Consider the following 16,810-nt stretch of genomic DNA (forward strand, 5'->3'; position numbering starts at 1 on the left):
CCAATAAGAGTTTGGGGGGGGGATCGGCGGGGGGAGGGACCCTTTCCTTGGATTCAGTCATCCTCCTCCTCGTTACCGGAGAATCCACGTAGAAAGGGACTAAGGACGATCGATGACGCTATTGGGATTCGTTGAGTTTCATCGATTCACAAAAATGAATTACGATTTTTTAGTATCGTAAAAGGGAAATCTCAAGGAAATGTATTCGTTTGAACAGAAATGACGTTCATCAATTTTCTCGAAGAATTTCTTCAAGATCAAAAATTGTGATTTATCACGTAAAAATAAATGAAATTATAGACACAGATCAATATAAATATTTCACTATAAACTATTATTAAGACTATAATCAAAACGATTTAATTAAAGATTCATTTCTGAGGCCGATCCAAATGCGGCATTAAAGTCTCCAAATGGTCCAACTTAATACAATACGAGTTGTACGTTGATACTAAACGTAGAAGAGAACGCATGAAGGGAAGAAGGAAGGAAGAAAGGAAGGAAGAAAGGAAGAAAGAGAGGAAGGAAGGAAGGAAGGAATTACTCAGGCAAACGATGCAGATGAACGTCGCGCGGCGGCAGCAGCAGCCACGCGAATCGATCGATCGACTTATTTTTCGGTTCCAGCCTCGCGCCTCTTCCTTTTTACTGTGTAGCTTCGGGTTGTGAGTATAAAAGCCCCTATCGGATGTTTCCAATTTTCTGTTGGCAAGGTAGAGTTGCTGAGGCTTGCTACGAAGAGAGAGAGAGAGAGAGAGGGACTCCGTAATACGGGATTCTCTCTCTATCTCTCTCTCTCTCTCTCTCTCTCTCTCTCTCTTTTACCAGAGCGTGCGTAAGAGAGAAAAAGAGAGGAAGAAAAGTAGCAAAGACCGACGAGGAAGATCAGAAAGAGAGAGAGAAAGAGAGAGAGAGAGAGAGAGAGAGAGAGAGAAGAGCGCGTCCAACGCGGACATTCGTCACACGACATCAAACGCGGGTGCCGCCCGTTGGAGACTCGACGGACCGACTCTAAAGACTCCGCTCGATCAGCCATGAAGAGCACACCGACGAGGAATTGCAAAAAAATGGGGAAAAGTGAAGGGAAGAGAACGAGCTGACTTTGTACCAAACGATATTGCTTCTTGTCGTTATTATCGCCTCTAATGCTCGACTGTCTTCCAAAGAGACGCATCTTCCATTTCTCTCTCTCTCCCTCTCTCTCTCTCACTCTCTCTCTCTCTCTCTCTCATTCTCTCCTTTTCTCTATCAATCCTTTTGATCATATAATTTTTATATATTCCATGCATAAACATACGCATCTATTATTACTCTTTCAAGGATAATAATAACATATTCGTAAGGCAATTCCAAAGAAATATCAAGATCAATGAATTTTAATGTGCCTTTAGTTAGGTGTTACAATTATTTTTAAAAGGATTGTTTGCTTATTCGTAAAAATAAAAAAGAAAGGAACGAATGAATATATAATCCTATTGGCATCATTACTATCCATATGGCAGTGATAAGGATTAATTTAAGAAAAAAAAAAATATATATATATATATATACCTGTTCTCTATCTACGTAGATATATATATATATATATATATATATTTCTCGAACTATCGTTGGAACTCGATAATTTTGAAATCGAAATGTTTCAAGTACAATTAAAGTTTTCTTTTCAAATGAATAATATCCATGTCCTTGTAAAAGAGCATACGAAATCGTTATTCCGGTTAGCGATAGAAATAAGAACACCTATTGCTGGTTAAGCAAGTAAGTATACCTATATGGTTAAACTCGTTAATCTGTATCCATTAACGTAAAAAAAAAAAAAGGAAAAAAAAAGAAAAAAAAAGAAAAAGAAAGAAAAAAGAAAACGAAAAAAAAAAAAAAAAAAGAATAAAGTAAGGGGGGCGTAGATGGCAAAGATATATCAATTTTGTAAGCGTGACCTTGAATTGCGCGAAGAATGACGATGCGATATTTAATATCTAGCAAGAAGTTCGATCGGCGATCCCCTTGCAAGTCATCCTGGTCATTGTGTTCCCTGATATCCGATCGGTAGCTCAGGATCAAGGACAGACATAGCTCTCGCTGCAGAGAACAGCTTCACGGTGCTTTTACAACTCGGACTTTGTCTCATCGTTGAATAGATGGATAGATATATGTAGATACGAGTCAGAAAATCATTCTGATCATTCGAGATAAATATAAATAAATAAAAAAAGTAAATAAGTAATAATACATATATAAAAAAGTAAGAAAGAAGAAAAAAAAGAAGAAGAAGAAGAAGAAAAGATTTCTATGCATTCGATTCCACGAATCTTACGAATTTATCCTTTAAAAGTCTTTCACGTTTTACGTTTACCCGAGATAACTACCCAATGATCTTTACGATCTGGCATTGGATCTCATCTAACGAGCATCCGACTTTACAGACTCCTCTTCCTCTTTTCTTAAGCTTCAACCATTGGAATCTCTTTAACTCGATCTTTTTTCAACGGAATCGACTAACCTCACGATTATATTCCTTACTCTACCCCAATTTTTTTCAAGCTCGTTTTAACTACGATCGTAAATAGGCCGTTAAAGGGCATAAAACCTATTCCGCAAAAGGCTTGTTTGTCATCGTTACATTCTATCGAATCGTATACTTAAATATCGTATGCGAATAATATACGTCTATATTGATCATCCGCAAACAGTATATCTTACAACACTTTTCAACAATAACAAATTGTTGAATGATTTATAATAATAGATATATAAGAAAGATAAACATAATTAATCAACTAAATTAAAATACATTTAATATTATTAATATCTGATAGGACGTAACGGTCATATGATATAATTGATTCTAGTATCATGAGAAAAATGGATTATTCGGGATAATGATCAAGAAGAAGAAAAAAATACAGAGAAAGAGAGGGAGAAAGAGACAAACAGAGAAAGAAACAGAAAGAGAGAAAGAGAGAGAGAGAGAGAAAGAGAGAAAAAAAATGAAAGATAAAAGAAAATAATATCGGACGGCAGTTTTCAGGTCAACGCGAGATCGGTGGAGCGTTTAAAATCGGCGAAACGATTTCCAGGTGTAGTCGAGAGGTCTACGTTGAATTCTCCACGGCATGGCAAGGCAAGGCAAGGCAAGGCAAAGCAAGGCAAGGCAAGGCAAGGCAAAGCAAGGTAAGACAAGGCAAGGCAAGGCAAGGCAAGGCAAGTCAAAGCAAGGTAAGGTAAGGCGGTTGCCGATTATAATTCGCAGCTAGTGTAACCACAGCCTGTAAACTAGTCGGGAGATGAGAGGCGATGCTTGCTCGTAATTCTCTTTCTCTCTTAAAAGAGAAAAAAAAAGAAAAGAAAAGAAAAAAAGAAAGAGAGAGAGAGAGAGAGAGAGAGAGAGAGAGAAGGCACGTCACAAGTTAACGGTTTTAAAGTCTTCGAGTGGCGAGTGCCGCTCTCTCGCTCGACTCGTTCGACTCGCTTTCATAAAATCAGTCGACTGTGAACGGAGGAATGCGACGGAATGCTGAAATTATTCCAACGACGAGCGCCGCCGTCGTCGAACGAAACGAAACGAACCGAAGAAGAGAGAGAGAGAGAGAGAGAGAATTTTTCTCTCGCTGAGGAATCGCTCAACGACCGCTCGAACATCGCGGGAGTGCGCTCGGTCGCACTTTTTAATCGACAAAAAGCCCAAGAACGTCGTCGTCGTCTTCGTTTTCGTCTTCGTCTTCGTTTTCGCCTTCTCCTTAGTCTTCGTCTTCGACGGACAAATCAACCAAATCAAACCAAACCAAATCAAACTAAACCAGACCAAGCTAACGAATGATGTCCGTTGAATTTTCACCGAGAAGATGTATACGCGTGGTTAGTCTGAGATAAAGTAACAAAAAAAAAGAAAAAAAGAAAAAAAGAAAATGAAAGAGAAAGAAATCTAATACCAATTTCACACCGAGATCTCATCTCTCAGTTGCAATCAAAATCGATATTATCGATCGAGCGGAATTATCAATCCTTTCTTTTTCCCTTTTTCTTTCTTTCTTTCCTTTTTTTTTTTTGCGGTGGTGACTTCGTATATGATCATTATTGATTTTAAAATACAAATGTCAATCTAATACATATATATATATATATATATATATATATATATATATATATGTTTGAGATTGCATTAGATTGACCAATGTGTTGCATTGGCTAATTTTATATTTAAATATATGTATATATATTATTATATTAATATATAAATATATATATATCTAAATATATAAATATTTATATATATATATATCTAACTATATGAATATATATATATATTTAATAAAAAATTTGTTTATTTATTTTACTTTATTTTATATTATTTTATTTATATTTGAAAATTTCCAACATTACTTATTGACTCTAGACAAATACTGTACAATGTAGTATTATTTTTTATTATCATTACACTAAATACTATATCTAATAATTATATATCCATATGTTATGTAAAAAAAAAAAAAAAAAAAAAAAAAAAAAAAATTTACAAAAAGTATAAACAGAAAATACTATTGTATTATTTATTTGGATGTAAAATAATGAAAAATTCCAAGATTACGCCGACGATTCTTGAAAATAAAATATTATCACGTTATTGCAATTCAAAATACATTAGTTCCTCTTAGATACAGAAATAGCTATAATTAAGTAGATCTATCCAAGACAAACGAACTCTTTCGTAGCCTGAATGGGAAATCTTAACGGTTCCGATTTCTCGAGTGGTAAGTCCAATTAACGCTTCTAATCTCAAGTAAGGCGTTTCAAGTTAATCCCAAAACGAGAACGTCGCTCTTAGCGTTATCTTCGACCATTGCCGGCGTTACTTATCCATTGTCTTGGGCTTAAGGGAAACGGTCGCTAGATCTTAAATCTAAATTGCATCTCTTTGTCACTGTTCTTGTCTTCGAGCAAAACAAACGTATCGTTCTGGCGACACTTCATTCGAACATTACGCGCCAATTCAAATACTTTTCTTATTATATAAGAAAATCGTTTTATATGATCGATTCAATTTAAATCGATATAAAATGATTCAAATAGTTAGATACATACACGCATAAATATATAAAATTTCTAACGTTAAAATTCTCTCTCTCTTTCTCTCTCTTTCTCTCTCTAATTAATTTTTACGAGAAAATTCAACTCACCTTTAAAGTCAATAATGCTCCTGGAAATATCCCAAGAGCCGCCAAACTTTGACTGTGATCGGTAAGCTCGTGTTCACCCAACATAAGATGCTGATCGTATGGTCCAGCGCCACAAATTTGCATCGTCTAAACAAAGAAATAAGTAACAACAATAACAACAATAACAACAACATTAACAATAAGACGAAAAACAAAGTCATTTTCTCGTAATAAATTAATTTGTATTATTCGAAAAATAAGATAATATCAGTGTTATCTTGATACTGATAAAATAGAACGAAAGAAGAAGTAGGTACTCTAATAAGGAAAAGAAAATGGACGGCAAAAGGCACTTTGGATTCTCGAAAGTTTGAAGAAAAGGAGCATGTGCAGGAGAAGAGCGCATGCGTCCAGGTAATTGCTTAATTTGTGAAAGCAACGTTGGTGCTTCGAAAGAGGCAGGAACATTTGCTCGCGATAAACCCCATTGACCGCGTCCTTTTCTCCTTCCTTCTCCCTCTCATCTTGGATGATCCGTTGGTCCAATGCCGGTGTCGGTGTAAACGCGCAGGTTGCTTCGGTTTTACGAGCGAACGAGTAACCGAGACCTCTTCCACGTTGAAAGAGAAAAGAAAGCAGAGAAAGAGGGAGAGAGAGAGAGAGAGAGAGAGAGAGAGAGAGAGAGAGAGAGGAGGAGAATACGTTACGCGAAAGAAGATGTGCACACAGAAAGGAGACGTATAAACCCCTGGTTATACCGTTTCCAACGTAAACCGACTTAAACTGTCTGCGGAATAACTCACCTCTTCTTTCTCTTCCATCTTCTACTCATCCTATTTGAGAAGGAACCTCTTTTACATCGTCTAAATTCGTTTGAAGTAAAAAAATATAAATAAATAAATAAATAAAGAAAAATAAATCTTTCTTGTAAAACTTTCCTTGTTAAATTTATTTCCATGGTGATTAAATTAGAGAATTACTTCTTTATTTCTTTCTTTCTTTCTTTTTTCTTTTGCTACGTTGTTGATTAATAATAAATAAATAAATAAAAAAAATTTACCACTCGTTTATAATTATTTAATTATAGATTATGAGAATATGAGGCTATAGATTATGGAAAAAAAAAAAAAAAGAAAAAAGAAAGAAAGAAAAGACAAAACAAAAAATAATTTGTATATTTTGTTAATTAAAGATAAATTTAAAGAGTAGAGATATAAATAATATGCCTAAAGCCATGGACAATGAAAAATAATTTTTATACGTTTTCAAATTAAAAATTAAAATTCAACGAAAAACCTATATATATACATATATATTATAATATATATATTATATATTTATTAAACGAAATTGTTCCTAAATAATATACAGATAAAATATATCGATTATTAGATAAATCGATCGAAGAAAAATTTATTTAACAATACCAAGAACTATTTATTTATTTTTTTTTTCTCTATTGTCAAAGCTAAGAAACCTATCTTCCAAGAGAATAGTAGAAGAGTCATGAAATCTCGAAGAAGGCTCTTCGTTGAAGTCTCTTCTCTTCCAACCCCGAGAACGAAAACCATCCGACAAAAGCGATAAATAGAGGTGGGTTTAACAGGATCGAGAAGGCAGAGTAGGTGTGGCTGGAAAATTGCTGGTGAGTAAAGCCGTTGGTTAACTAAAGTTCGATCCTTTCAGCCTCTTCCAACAACAGCAATAGTAACACCAACAGCAACAGCTACAGAGATAATCGAAACCAACTGCTACTCTTGAATTCTCATCGATAAAAATAAACTCCCTGATATATATGCCTTTTGTTACGATTTATTATTATACCCCGATTTTTCGTCCCGTCTAAATAAAAAAAAAATAAATTTATTAAATTAAAAAAAAAAAAAAAAAAAAAGAAAAAAAAAATATATATATACTTTCGTACAAAACTGTGCGTCCAATATGTTGACAATGGCAAAGTTAACTGAGAAACGGTAACATTCGTGGACCGTTGTCGACGTATTATCGTTCTATCTACCAGAACGAATCGGCTCCCACAATTAAACGCGTTCTTACGTAATTCCACGAATTTCCCGGCGACGACATTAAGCCTTCCCTCGATCATTAGAATCTCCAACGGCAACGGCAGGAACAGTGAGCTGTAATTACACGGTACTGTTGCTCCAAAAGAAATCTCTCCTACCGTTTCTCTCTCTCTCTCTCTCTCTCTCTCTCTCTCTCTCTCTCTTTCTCTATCTTCGAAAGATGACGATGACAACCATCGTCGTTCGGCGAAGAAACACAAAACTATATTTCTCTAAGATTACTTTTATTTTTATTTTTATTTTTATTTATATTTATCCTTTTTTAATCTTTTTTTTATTTATTTTCTTTTTTATTTTTATAATTTCTTTCTATATATATATATATATATATATATATATTTTTTTTTTCGCCTTTCAAAACACTATAGTTCTCGGTGAAAGAACGATCGGGGAAAAAGAATCGAACGGGGTACTTGGAATGTGATAGAAAGTAATATCGAGTTTACGACGATTACGTAAACGCCAACGCCATTGCGGGTTGCCCATCATGTTTCTCTGTCTTTTTCTCTGTTTCTGTTTCTATTTCTCTCTCTCTCTCTCTCTCTCTCTCTCTCTATCTATCTATCTATCTATCTCTATCTCTCTCTCTCTCTCTGTTTCGCGGGCGCACGCTACCACCACTTGTCCGCACTCGACCATGAAATTCAAACATTTTTATCGAGCTTCGCACCTTTTTGCCAAGACGTAAAAAGCGAAGAACGCGCGCTCGCTCGACATATTTCTCCTCCAGAATGACGAGGAGAGCTGCTGATCCGGCACCCTTGATCCGCATCTCTCTCTCTCTCTCTCTCTCTCTCTCTCTCTCTCTCTCTCGATATTTTCCAATAACGGTCTAACGCGTGAAGAGTTCACCTTCTTTTCATCGTCGAAGTGTTTGCCGTAAAATCGAATGAAATCGAATGAAGGGAAAGAAGGAATGAAGGAATGAATGAACGAACGAAAGAACGAAAGAACGAAAGAACGAATGAACGAATGAATGAACGAATGAATGAAAGAAGATTGTGCTTTGTGTATTCCCATTGACGCGCGACGAAGAGTTTACCAGAAGATATTAGAAAAGATCAACTTTGGCTTCAAGGTAGATCCCCTCTATGGGACAACGAAAGAGAAACGTTAGAGAAAGAAGGAGAAGGAGAGACAGCGGTAACGCGGAGAGAAAAAAGAAAAAGAATAAAAAAGAAATTAAAAAAAAAAAAAAAAAAAAAGAAAAAAGAGAGGGAGAAAGAAAAAAAGCGAAAAAAAAGAAGAAAAAGAAGATGAAGAAGAAGAAGAAGAAAAGATAAGAAATGAAGGAAGAAAGAAGAGAAGAAGAAAAGAGGAATGAGAAAAAGAAAGTATGTGTGTGTGTGTGTGTGTGTGTATGAGAGAGAGAGACAGAGAGAGAGAGAGAGAGAGAAAAGGAGAGAAAAGGAGAGACTTAGATGGAAGTCTGAGTGGAGCGAAGTGGAGTGAAGTGGAGTGGATAAGTCGGAGGCCTGTTATTAGCGCGAGGTTTATGCTCTTTCGGCTTTTTGCCGGTTGCCCAAGCCAAGAAAGGGAGATGGCCCCAGCCCTCGCAATATAAATACGCTTAATAGTTTAAGCACACTGCCAGGGCCCAGGCATATGCTAACCAGCCATAACTACGCTTTACTACTTTCGTCCGGCGATGCGATGCGCCGGCCCGAAGAAGGAAGACCAAGGGATATAGGGATGCTTGGAAGAGGGAAGGAGGGGGTGGCACAGTGGCGAGCAGGACGGTCAGGACGAACGGGCGGACGGGCGGAACTGGGGGGTGGGGGTGGGGGAGGGGAAGGGAATGGAGAACGAGCAAACGAGCTACCTTGGACTCACTGCCCACTGTTTCTCCTTCAGGGGTGGCTGCCAGCCAAAGTCCGCCGTCTCGATATGAACGCATCGCGAGACGAGTTCAATTTTTTTTTTTTCTTTTTTCATTTGCTGATCGAATGATTTTTAAAAACAAGAAAAAAAGAAAGAAAGAAAGAAAGAAAGAAAGATATAAAGAAAGAAAGAGAATGAATACTTACCATAACTTTAAGTTCCTTCAACGTTATCTCAGACGACACCTTCAATTCGTGGGATCCTTTAACTTTTCTTCTTGTCCTCGATGGTCTCGAACTGTCCATCTTCGGTCTCTTGGCGGCTACCTGCGGCACGCGTTCGAACACTATAATTAATGGTTCTCTATTCTATCGTAAAAAAGGGGGGAAAAAAAAAGAAAGCAAAAAAGAAAAAAAAAAACGAAAAAAAGAATTGTTCTTGGAGATTAAAGTACCCGTCGATATTTTCTTGTTTATTTTGCATTCTTTTTATTTCTTTTTTTCTTTTTTTTTTTTTTTTTTTTTTTTTTTTTTTCGTTACATTGGGGAATACTTTTACTTAGAGAAATGAAAATGAAGGGAGACGAGAATAATAAAAAAAAAAAAACGTAAGGGACAGAAGCAAGCTGATTGCCTTCTTAAGTCGGTCAAATGTAATAACGATTATTATTGTTATTATTATTATTATTATTATTATTATTATTATTATTATTATTATTATTATTATTATTATTATTATTATTATTATTATTATTATTATTATTATTATTATTATTACTACTGTTATTATTAGTATTGTTATTATTATTATTATTATTATTATTATCATCACTATAAGAAAAATTAGATCCCCAAAAAAACTGTCTTATCGAGCAACATCAAACCAAAGGTGCAACCGGTTCCAAAAATACTCTCTGCGGTGACTCGGCACGTAGGGCCATTAACAATATTCCTCGTTCATCTTCGAGGACTACAAATGAGAAATATTGAAAGAGAGAGAGAGAGAGAGAGAGAGAGAGAAAGAGAGAGAGAGAGAGAGCGGGGAAAGGAGTGAGAAACCGTACTCGAATAAGCGAAACGAAAGATGTGCTGATAAAATGAAATAGAACGTGAAAAACGCATAAACGTCTAACATATCTGTGTTAGTTGAAATAACTAAGGGAACGTTGATATAGTTATAAATAATTACGAGAGGGTTCATTTTAATATTATATCATTTTTATCATATTTTTAATCTCAATATTTCATCCTGCTTTCTAAGATTTGTTCTTTAATTTCTTTTCTTTTTTTTCTTTCTTATTTTTTTCTTTTTTTTTTTTTCTTTTTTTTTTTCTTTTTTTTTTTTTTTGTTAATCAAATGCCGAGGAATGCATCGACCTAAAATAATAAAAAACGTTGTAAATTACCTCTGTTGTCAGCTCCGCCTTGGAATCGTCGCTGTCGTCGACACATTTTATATATATAACAGCCTTGTCGTACTTGAGACTCTCCAATCTTTCCTGTTCCACCCTCGCTAACATGCAAGACGCACAAGAGTCTAAAACAAAACAAAACAAAACAAAAAAAAAGATAGAAGTTGTAAAAGTTTGTTATTCTTATGATTAAATTGTATCTTGAAACTTCATCAAGGTGATCCCTTCAAATTTGTAATTTATAATTTGTTGACCCGAGAAAGAGAGAGAGAGAGAGAGAGAGAGAGAGAGAGAGAACTCTTTGCCCTCTGACGTTGCTAATACTGATACTGCTGCTTAGATTCGATCGATGACCCTCGAGAATGAAAAAGAAAGAGAAAGAGAGAGAGAGAGAGAGAGAGAGAGAGAGAGAGAGAGAGTGTAAGAGAAAGAGAGTGAGAGAGAGAGAGAGAGTGAGAGAGAGAGAGAGAGAGAGGAGAAAGTTATAAAGTCGAAGAGCAACGTTAATTCGTGCGTCCACGTGTATAAGTGTGGGTGGAAAGCGCTGATGGCGAGATGGTAGCTCTTATCCCATGTATAATAGATTGCTTGCGGCGGCCGAGATTAATACAGTAATTAATAATATACGGTGACCAGGGCACCATAAGAAGCAGCCATTGTTGCTCGCCGGACAGCGCAAAAAGCATCGGCTTGGAGGCCGTCGCCTCTCAGGAGCGTTACGTCATGTTCAGACAGTTTTCCAAGGGTTGTTAGAGAAAGGGAAGAAGGAAGGGGATAGGAAGGAAGGAAGGAAGGAAGGAAGGAAGGAAGGAAGGAAGGAAGGAAGGAAAGAGGTTCGGCTATAGGAATACCGTACCAACGTTGGTTGGTAGTCACCCTGCGAGTCGACCCCAAATGAATTCGAATGTCCGTCCACCCCCATAGCCTTCTAATTACCGACGTGAGCACCGATATCGAAAGGACCGTGAAACGTGCTATGACACCGAGAGCTACCTATGAGGATTATCATCGCAAAAAACACGTGTCAGTTTCGTAATACAGATTTCGATCAATGAAAATCGATGGATTTTAACATGTCTTATTTCTGTTAATCCGTTTTATTTAATCTCATTTGCGATTCGAGTTATTCTCGCCGTTTTTTTTTTTTTTTTTCGTTTCATTCGATTCGTAACGATCGCTGGTTGACCATTTTCGTTGAGTAATTTCTATTTTCTTATTTAATTATATTTTATCAACTTAATTAACAGAAGAACAACAAGACATATTTATACGAAGTATTTTTACAATTCGTGTAATTAACTTGACATTAGGACTCGCTGTAAAAGGATGTTGAGTTGACATTAACGACGTACGACAACGAAGAGGTTAATATTGAAGATATTTAGTGAAACCTATTTAGGTATTTATCTTTATCGTTGAAAGACATCATCAGTCCACATTCGACTTTACGATATACCGAGAGACCATAAACGATCTCCAAAGAGTCAGTTCAAACTAGACGAACCTCTAGACTGAGGTTTATTGACGAACGATACACAATGGAGAGTCCACCGGTTGCTCGTTCTAAGCAACCATGTATTTCCCTAAAGTGCCATCGGAGAGCAGTCAAACCATAAACGGTAGTCGAAACGAAGCAAAAACTTGGCTGGAGATCGAACGGAGAAGTTTCGCGGGTTCGAGGAAGGGTCGATTCCTAAGGATTTTATCCTCTCGCTCAAGGAAAAGCCGCTCAACGAGAATCCTGGCTCGTGCCGAATGGAATCAAAGCTTAACAGTGAACGACCAAACTTTTGCTACAACTTCGATCCGATTTCGATTTGAACGAATCTAGTTTAGAAGAAGAAGAAGAAGAAGAAGAAGAAGAAGAATAAGAATAAGAAGAAGAATAGGACGATTGGGGAGAAGTTCTTGTCGATAGAATATCGTTCTGAGAAAAATGTATACGAAACCTTAATAAAGTGTAAGATAATATCTCGAGATTAAAAATATAATAAAATCGTACAATTTGAAATGAATACTCGCTATAACGCCATGTAACATCACATACTTATGTTAAATGCCTATACTAATTTTTTTTTCTTCCTTTTTTTTTCTTTGTTTTTTTTTTTTTTACACATTATTTTACTACTATCATAAAATTTAATTTTCACTTCTTCATATTAAACATCTTTCTTTGTTTATTATAAATGAAATATCTGTATCTTAATAGGATCATTGTAGAATTTTATTGGTAAACGCGAAGAAAGAAATTGGATTATAGAGAGATTAAATTACTTAACTATTTAGAAATTTATTTTATAAAAAAAAAAAAAAAAAAATAAAATAAAATAAAATAAAAAAAAAGAGAGAGAGAAATAAGAGAATCGAGTATCCATTGAAAAATTGAAAAATTGATCGAAGATTCTAACTTAAATTCAAATAGATATGTACTAGAATTAAAAACGTGACAAAAGTAATGGGAAAAAAAAATAAAAAAAAAAGAAAGAAAGAAAGAAAGAAAGAAGGAAACAAATCTATGTCCACAATTTTCATATAAACCTAGACTGATTATATTCGACAAATCAAGAGGACACTCGGCTAATATAAAAGTTAAGAAGCCAAGATCCCATATTGGGAATTACTCTGGCACGGAAGCGTGAAAGACCGGAGTTATATTAGGGTAGGAACGAAAAGAGAAGCAGCAGCGCATCGTGGACGGTAAAAATTGGCGAAAGAGAGAGAAAAAAAAACGAACGATCGTCACGGTTAGACGAAAAGCAAGAATGGTCGTTGGCGAACGCCTCGGAGCACGAAACGCGATCCGAAGGGGTCTGTCGCGTCATCCGGCGAGGTGATTAATGTGATGCTGAAGAAAGAAGAAAAAAAAAAAAAAGGAAGGAAAAAGAAAAAGAAAGGCCGATGCTTAGAAATTGAGAAAGTCGTAAAAGTAATGACGCGCGTGCCACTTGAAATTCTTCGAACATCGTATTCTATAGATAAACACATGTTTTTTCTGTTTTTTTTTTTTTTTTTCTTTTTATCTTCAAACAATAGTATATTATCTTAAAAAAATACTGACTATTAACAAACCGATCCCTTAACCAGTTAACTGTTTAGATCTATTTTCAAAATTCGTATCCATGTGGTGTAACAAAAATTATTAAGAGATTACAAACGCTAAGTATGCACGTGCGGCTGCTATAAAATTGAATTAAATTGTAATGAAGTGGCAATTTCTTTTTCTTTTTTTTTTTTGTTTCTCTTTGAAAAATCACAAATTAAAGACGAATTCATTATTTTTGGAAATTTAAAAAAAAAAAAAAAAGAAAGAAAAAGAAAGAAGAACTATGAGAGAAATCATGATCATTCAGCTACGATTAATCTCTAATCTACGAAAATTTTGCAATGCCTTCTATCATAATCGGATGCACATTAAGAAAAGAAAAGGACATGACTGGCAGGTGATATTATATTAAAAGGACCGTATGACTTTCATTCATAACTCTGGAACGAACACGTGAATAAAAGATTGATGCTTTTTCCCTGTAAATACTTATCTGAATTCTTATATCATTTCTTTTCAAAAAAAAAAAAAAAAAAAAAAAAAAAAATATAGTAAACGTGATTTTATAATGTGCAGCTATTTATTAAGTCAGTATTTTAAACAAAATTTTTATTAGTATATAAAATAAATAATCAATATTTAATATAAGTAATCAGTATTACATCGATTAATACAAAAACAGTCGATATTTCAATCAAAATATTTGTAAATATAAAAATTTATAAATATATTAAATAATTGGTTGATGTTTAGAATAAATCATAGACGCAAATCCTAATTATTTATACTGGCAATTTATATTACGTACCGATATTTTCTTATAAATAGTAATCAAAAAAAAAAAAAAATATATATATATATATATATCGTTTATCTTACGAAATTATTTATCATTAATTAATAAGAATATCAATGATAAAATAAAGAAAAGGATTTCACAAGTACGTCAGATAAGAATTTGAAATAATATCTATTTCCACAAATATCGACTTAATTCGTTTAAATTATTTTTCCTAATCGTAAATAAGATAAAAAAAAGAAAAAAAAAATTGGCAAAAAGAGAAAGAGGGGTTAAAGTAAAAACGACTTTGGTTCATTTAACAGAGAAACTCAGAAGTTACTTAAAGATACCGTAAGCTTCGCGTTTTCGTCGAAGAAAGGAAGGAGAGATCACCGTGTGGTAATAATGATTTCGCTAACGAACGTCTTCGAGTGCCACAACAAAGTCGAAAGGTAATCCTCTTAGATGACAATGAAGTCGAAACCTTACGTATACACGTGTAATCGGAGCTTAATGCGGTATTACGCGTGTCGCTCCTCTTGAATCTGCAAATGGAATCTGCAGAAAACACCTTCCAAGATGACGGAGTAAGGGAGGGAGAGGGACAGAGAAAAACGAAAAAAAAAAAAAAAGAGAGAAAAAACAAACTCAGAAAACCAACTTTCGTTGCGAAGAACGCAACGATACACTCGATCGATCTATGTAATTTCTAATTAAGCTACTTATGCCCATTGCTTCGAACTTTTAAATGTCGATCGTGACATTTCTTATTGTAACACTCTGCAAGCGTTTTCTATTTTAATTCCTTTTTTTTCTTTCTTTCTTACTACAAAATTCTCCAATTTTCATTAGAATAATTTGTTCGAATTGTTAATATGTGTGTAATATTTTTAAGAAACAAATTGTTAAAGCGAATAAAACAAAACAAAAAAAAAAAGGAAAAAGAAAAAAGAAAATCTAATTTTTCAGAGAGCAAAAGGAAAGAATAAATAAATAAAATGTGTATCCTCTCGCTACGAACCAATGAGTACCGTCAAAGAATCTTTTGTTTTTACGCAGGCACGTGACACTTTGAGGAAAGCCGACGAAAAGAGAGTAGATAGAGCCTAAGCGAGCTTTATCCTTGTTTTATCTTGTTTTCCAAACCCCCCCTTATTCCACACTCGAGAGTCCGCAGGACCGAGCATCGGTCATCTAGGCGCTCCATTTAATCCTGGAGGAAAAGGATCCCTCGTTGAGCACGGACAAGTGGGGATCTCCTGCAGGATAAGAGATGAGAAGGACCAAGAAGAAGGTTGGATGAGGGAGGGGAGCGTTCGTGTGCCACGTTTAGGACTCGACGCTGCTAATTCAACCCAACGAAATATCTCCTGCTCGATTTTCTTCCTTTCTCTTGCGATTACCTACTCGAAATTACTTTTTCGCCCTATGAGAAGGAAAACAATATATGTACTTTTATTTCTCCTATCGCGTTTTAATCACCTATGTACAGAAAAGATATTTCTTGGAAAACGTAAGAAAAAAAAAAAACATTTATATTCACGATTTCCTGATATCGATGATTCGCTATAACGTTTCAAAATCCATTTTAAGTTATCAATATCAATCAAAATATATTAGAAGAAAATAACGATGGTGTATTATAGAAGGAAACTACGAATACAATTTGTATAAAGGCGTGTTCATTGCTACATAGGATGCATATATTAAGACGTGTCCGGCGCACTTGTCGCAGAAAAGGGAGAGAGAACTAACAAATGTCTCTCCTGAAGCGTTTGACCCCTGCTAAGACCCCAACCCTCTCTCAGGAATCTAAATCTCAACTCGAAAACGTATTCCCTTTCCCCCTCCTCCCATCTCCCACCACCACTATCACTACCACTACCACCACCACCACCACCACCACCACCACCACCATTACAGCTTAACGTCCAAGTGAAGGAGTGCAACTGAAGCGACCACATTCTCCCTTGTAGGAAACTAATCAGCAAATTCGTGTTCTAAATCTAAATCGCCGTCCGAATATTAATTCGAGACCGACCACCTCTATCTATCTCTATCTCTATCTCTATCTCGAGCTCTAGTTATATCTCTATATCTTTTTCTCTTCCGTAGTTTCTATCTCTCTGTGTGTCCGTTGGTTCTCCTGGTTTTGCGATACAGACACAGTACCGTAGCTACGGACACGCCTGATTTGTAGCACAGCCTGGCGCCTAAGCGATATTTACGAGCGTCGTTCGGAGAATCGAAACACCGTACGCAACGGCGCAAAGTTTTCAGAATCGCTTTTAATTGCATATAAAGAGTGACTTCGAGGAAAACATTTCGTAAACGCGTTCCAACCTGTCTCGAGTGCTTAAGCATTCGAGAATTAATCATTGACAATGTAAATTCAAGTATAAATCTTTTTTCTTTCCTTTTCTCTTCCATTAAAATTACGTATAATATATTCTTGAACGATAAGTGATCGATATCCCTTAACACAATCATTACGAATAATGCCAATTGACGAAA

The 16,810-nt window shown here is 35.4% G+C and overlaps 1 protein-coding gene and 1 long non-coding RNA gene across 5 annotated transcripts in view; one reads left to right on the top strand and one right to left on the bottom strand.

The window, feature by feature from the left end:
• Positions 1-4,086, top strand: part of LOC124955513 — a 10,230-nt gene extending 6,144 nt beyond the window's left edge. The window contains exon 3 of the long non-coding RNA XR_007102891.1: positions 1-4,086. This exon is cut by the window's left edge and continues 233 nt beyond it. This is a non-coding gene — a long non-coding RNA (uncharacterized LOC124955513).
• LOC124955477 (ubiquitin carboxyl-terminal hydrolase 48-like) overlaps positions 1-16,810 on the bottom strand; it is a 62,008-nt gene that overhangs the window by 20,904 nt on the left and 24,294 nt on the right. For 3 of the 4 annotated variants that reach the window (XM_047509997.1, XM_047509988.1, XM_047509979.1), the window contains exons 14-16: positions 10,467-10,597; positions 9,268-9,387; positions 5,178-5,303 (exon numbers count right to left, since the gene is read on the bottom strand). In XM_047509997.1, the coding sequence (XP_047365953.1) occupies positions 5,178-5,303; positions 9,268-9,387; positions 10,467-10,597 (377 nt within the window). The remainder of the gene's footprint in view (positions 1-5,177; positions 5,304-9,267; positions 9,388-10,466; positions 10,598-16,810) is intronic. The other variant, XM_047510007.1, reaches the window with a different exon arrangement.

Source organism: Vespa velutina, chromosome 1, assembly GCF_912470025.1.
Source record: "Vespa velutina chromosome 1, iVesVel2.1, whole genome shotgun sequence".
NCBI lineage: Eukaryota > Metazoa > Arthropoda > Insecta > Hymenoptera > Vespidae > Vespa > Vespa velutina.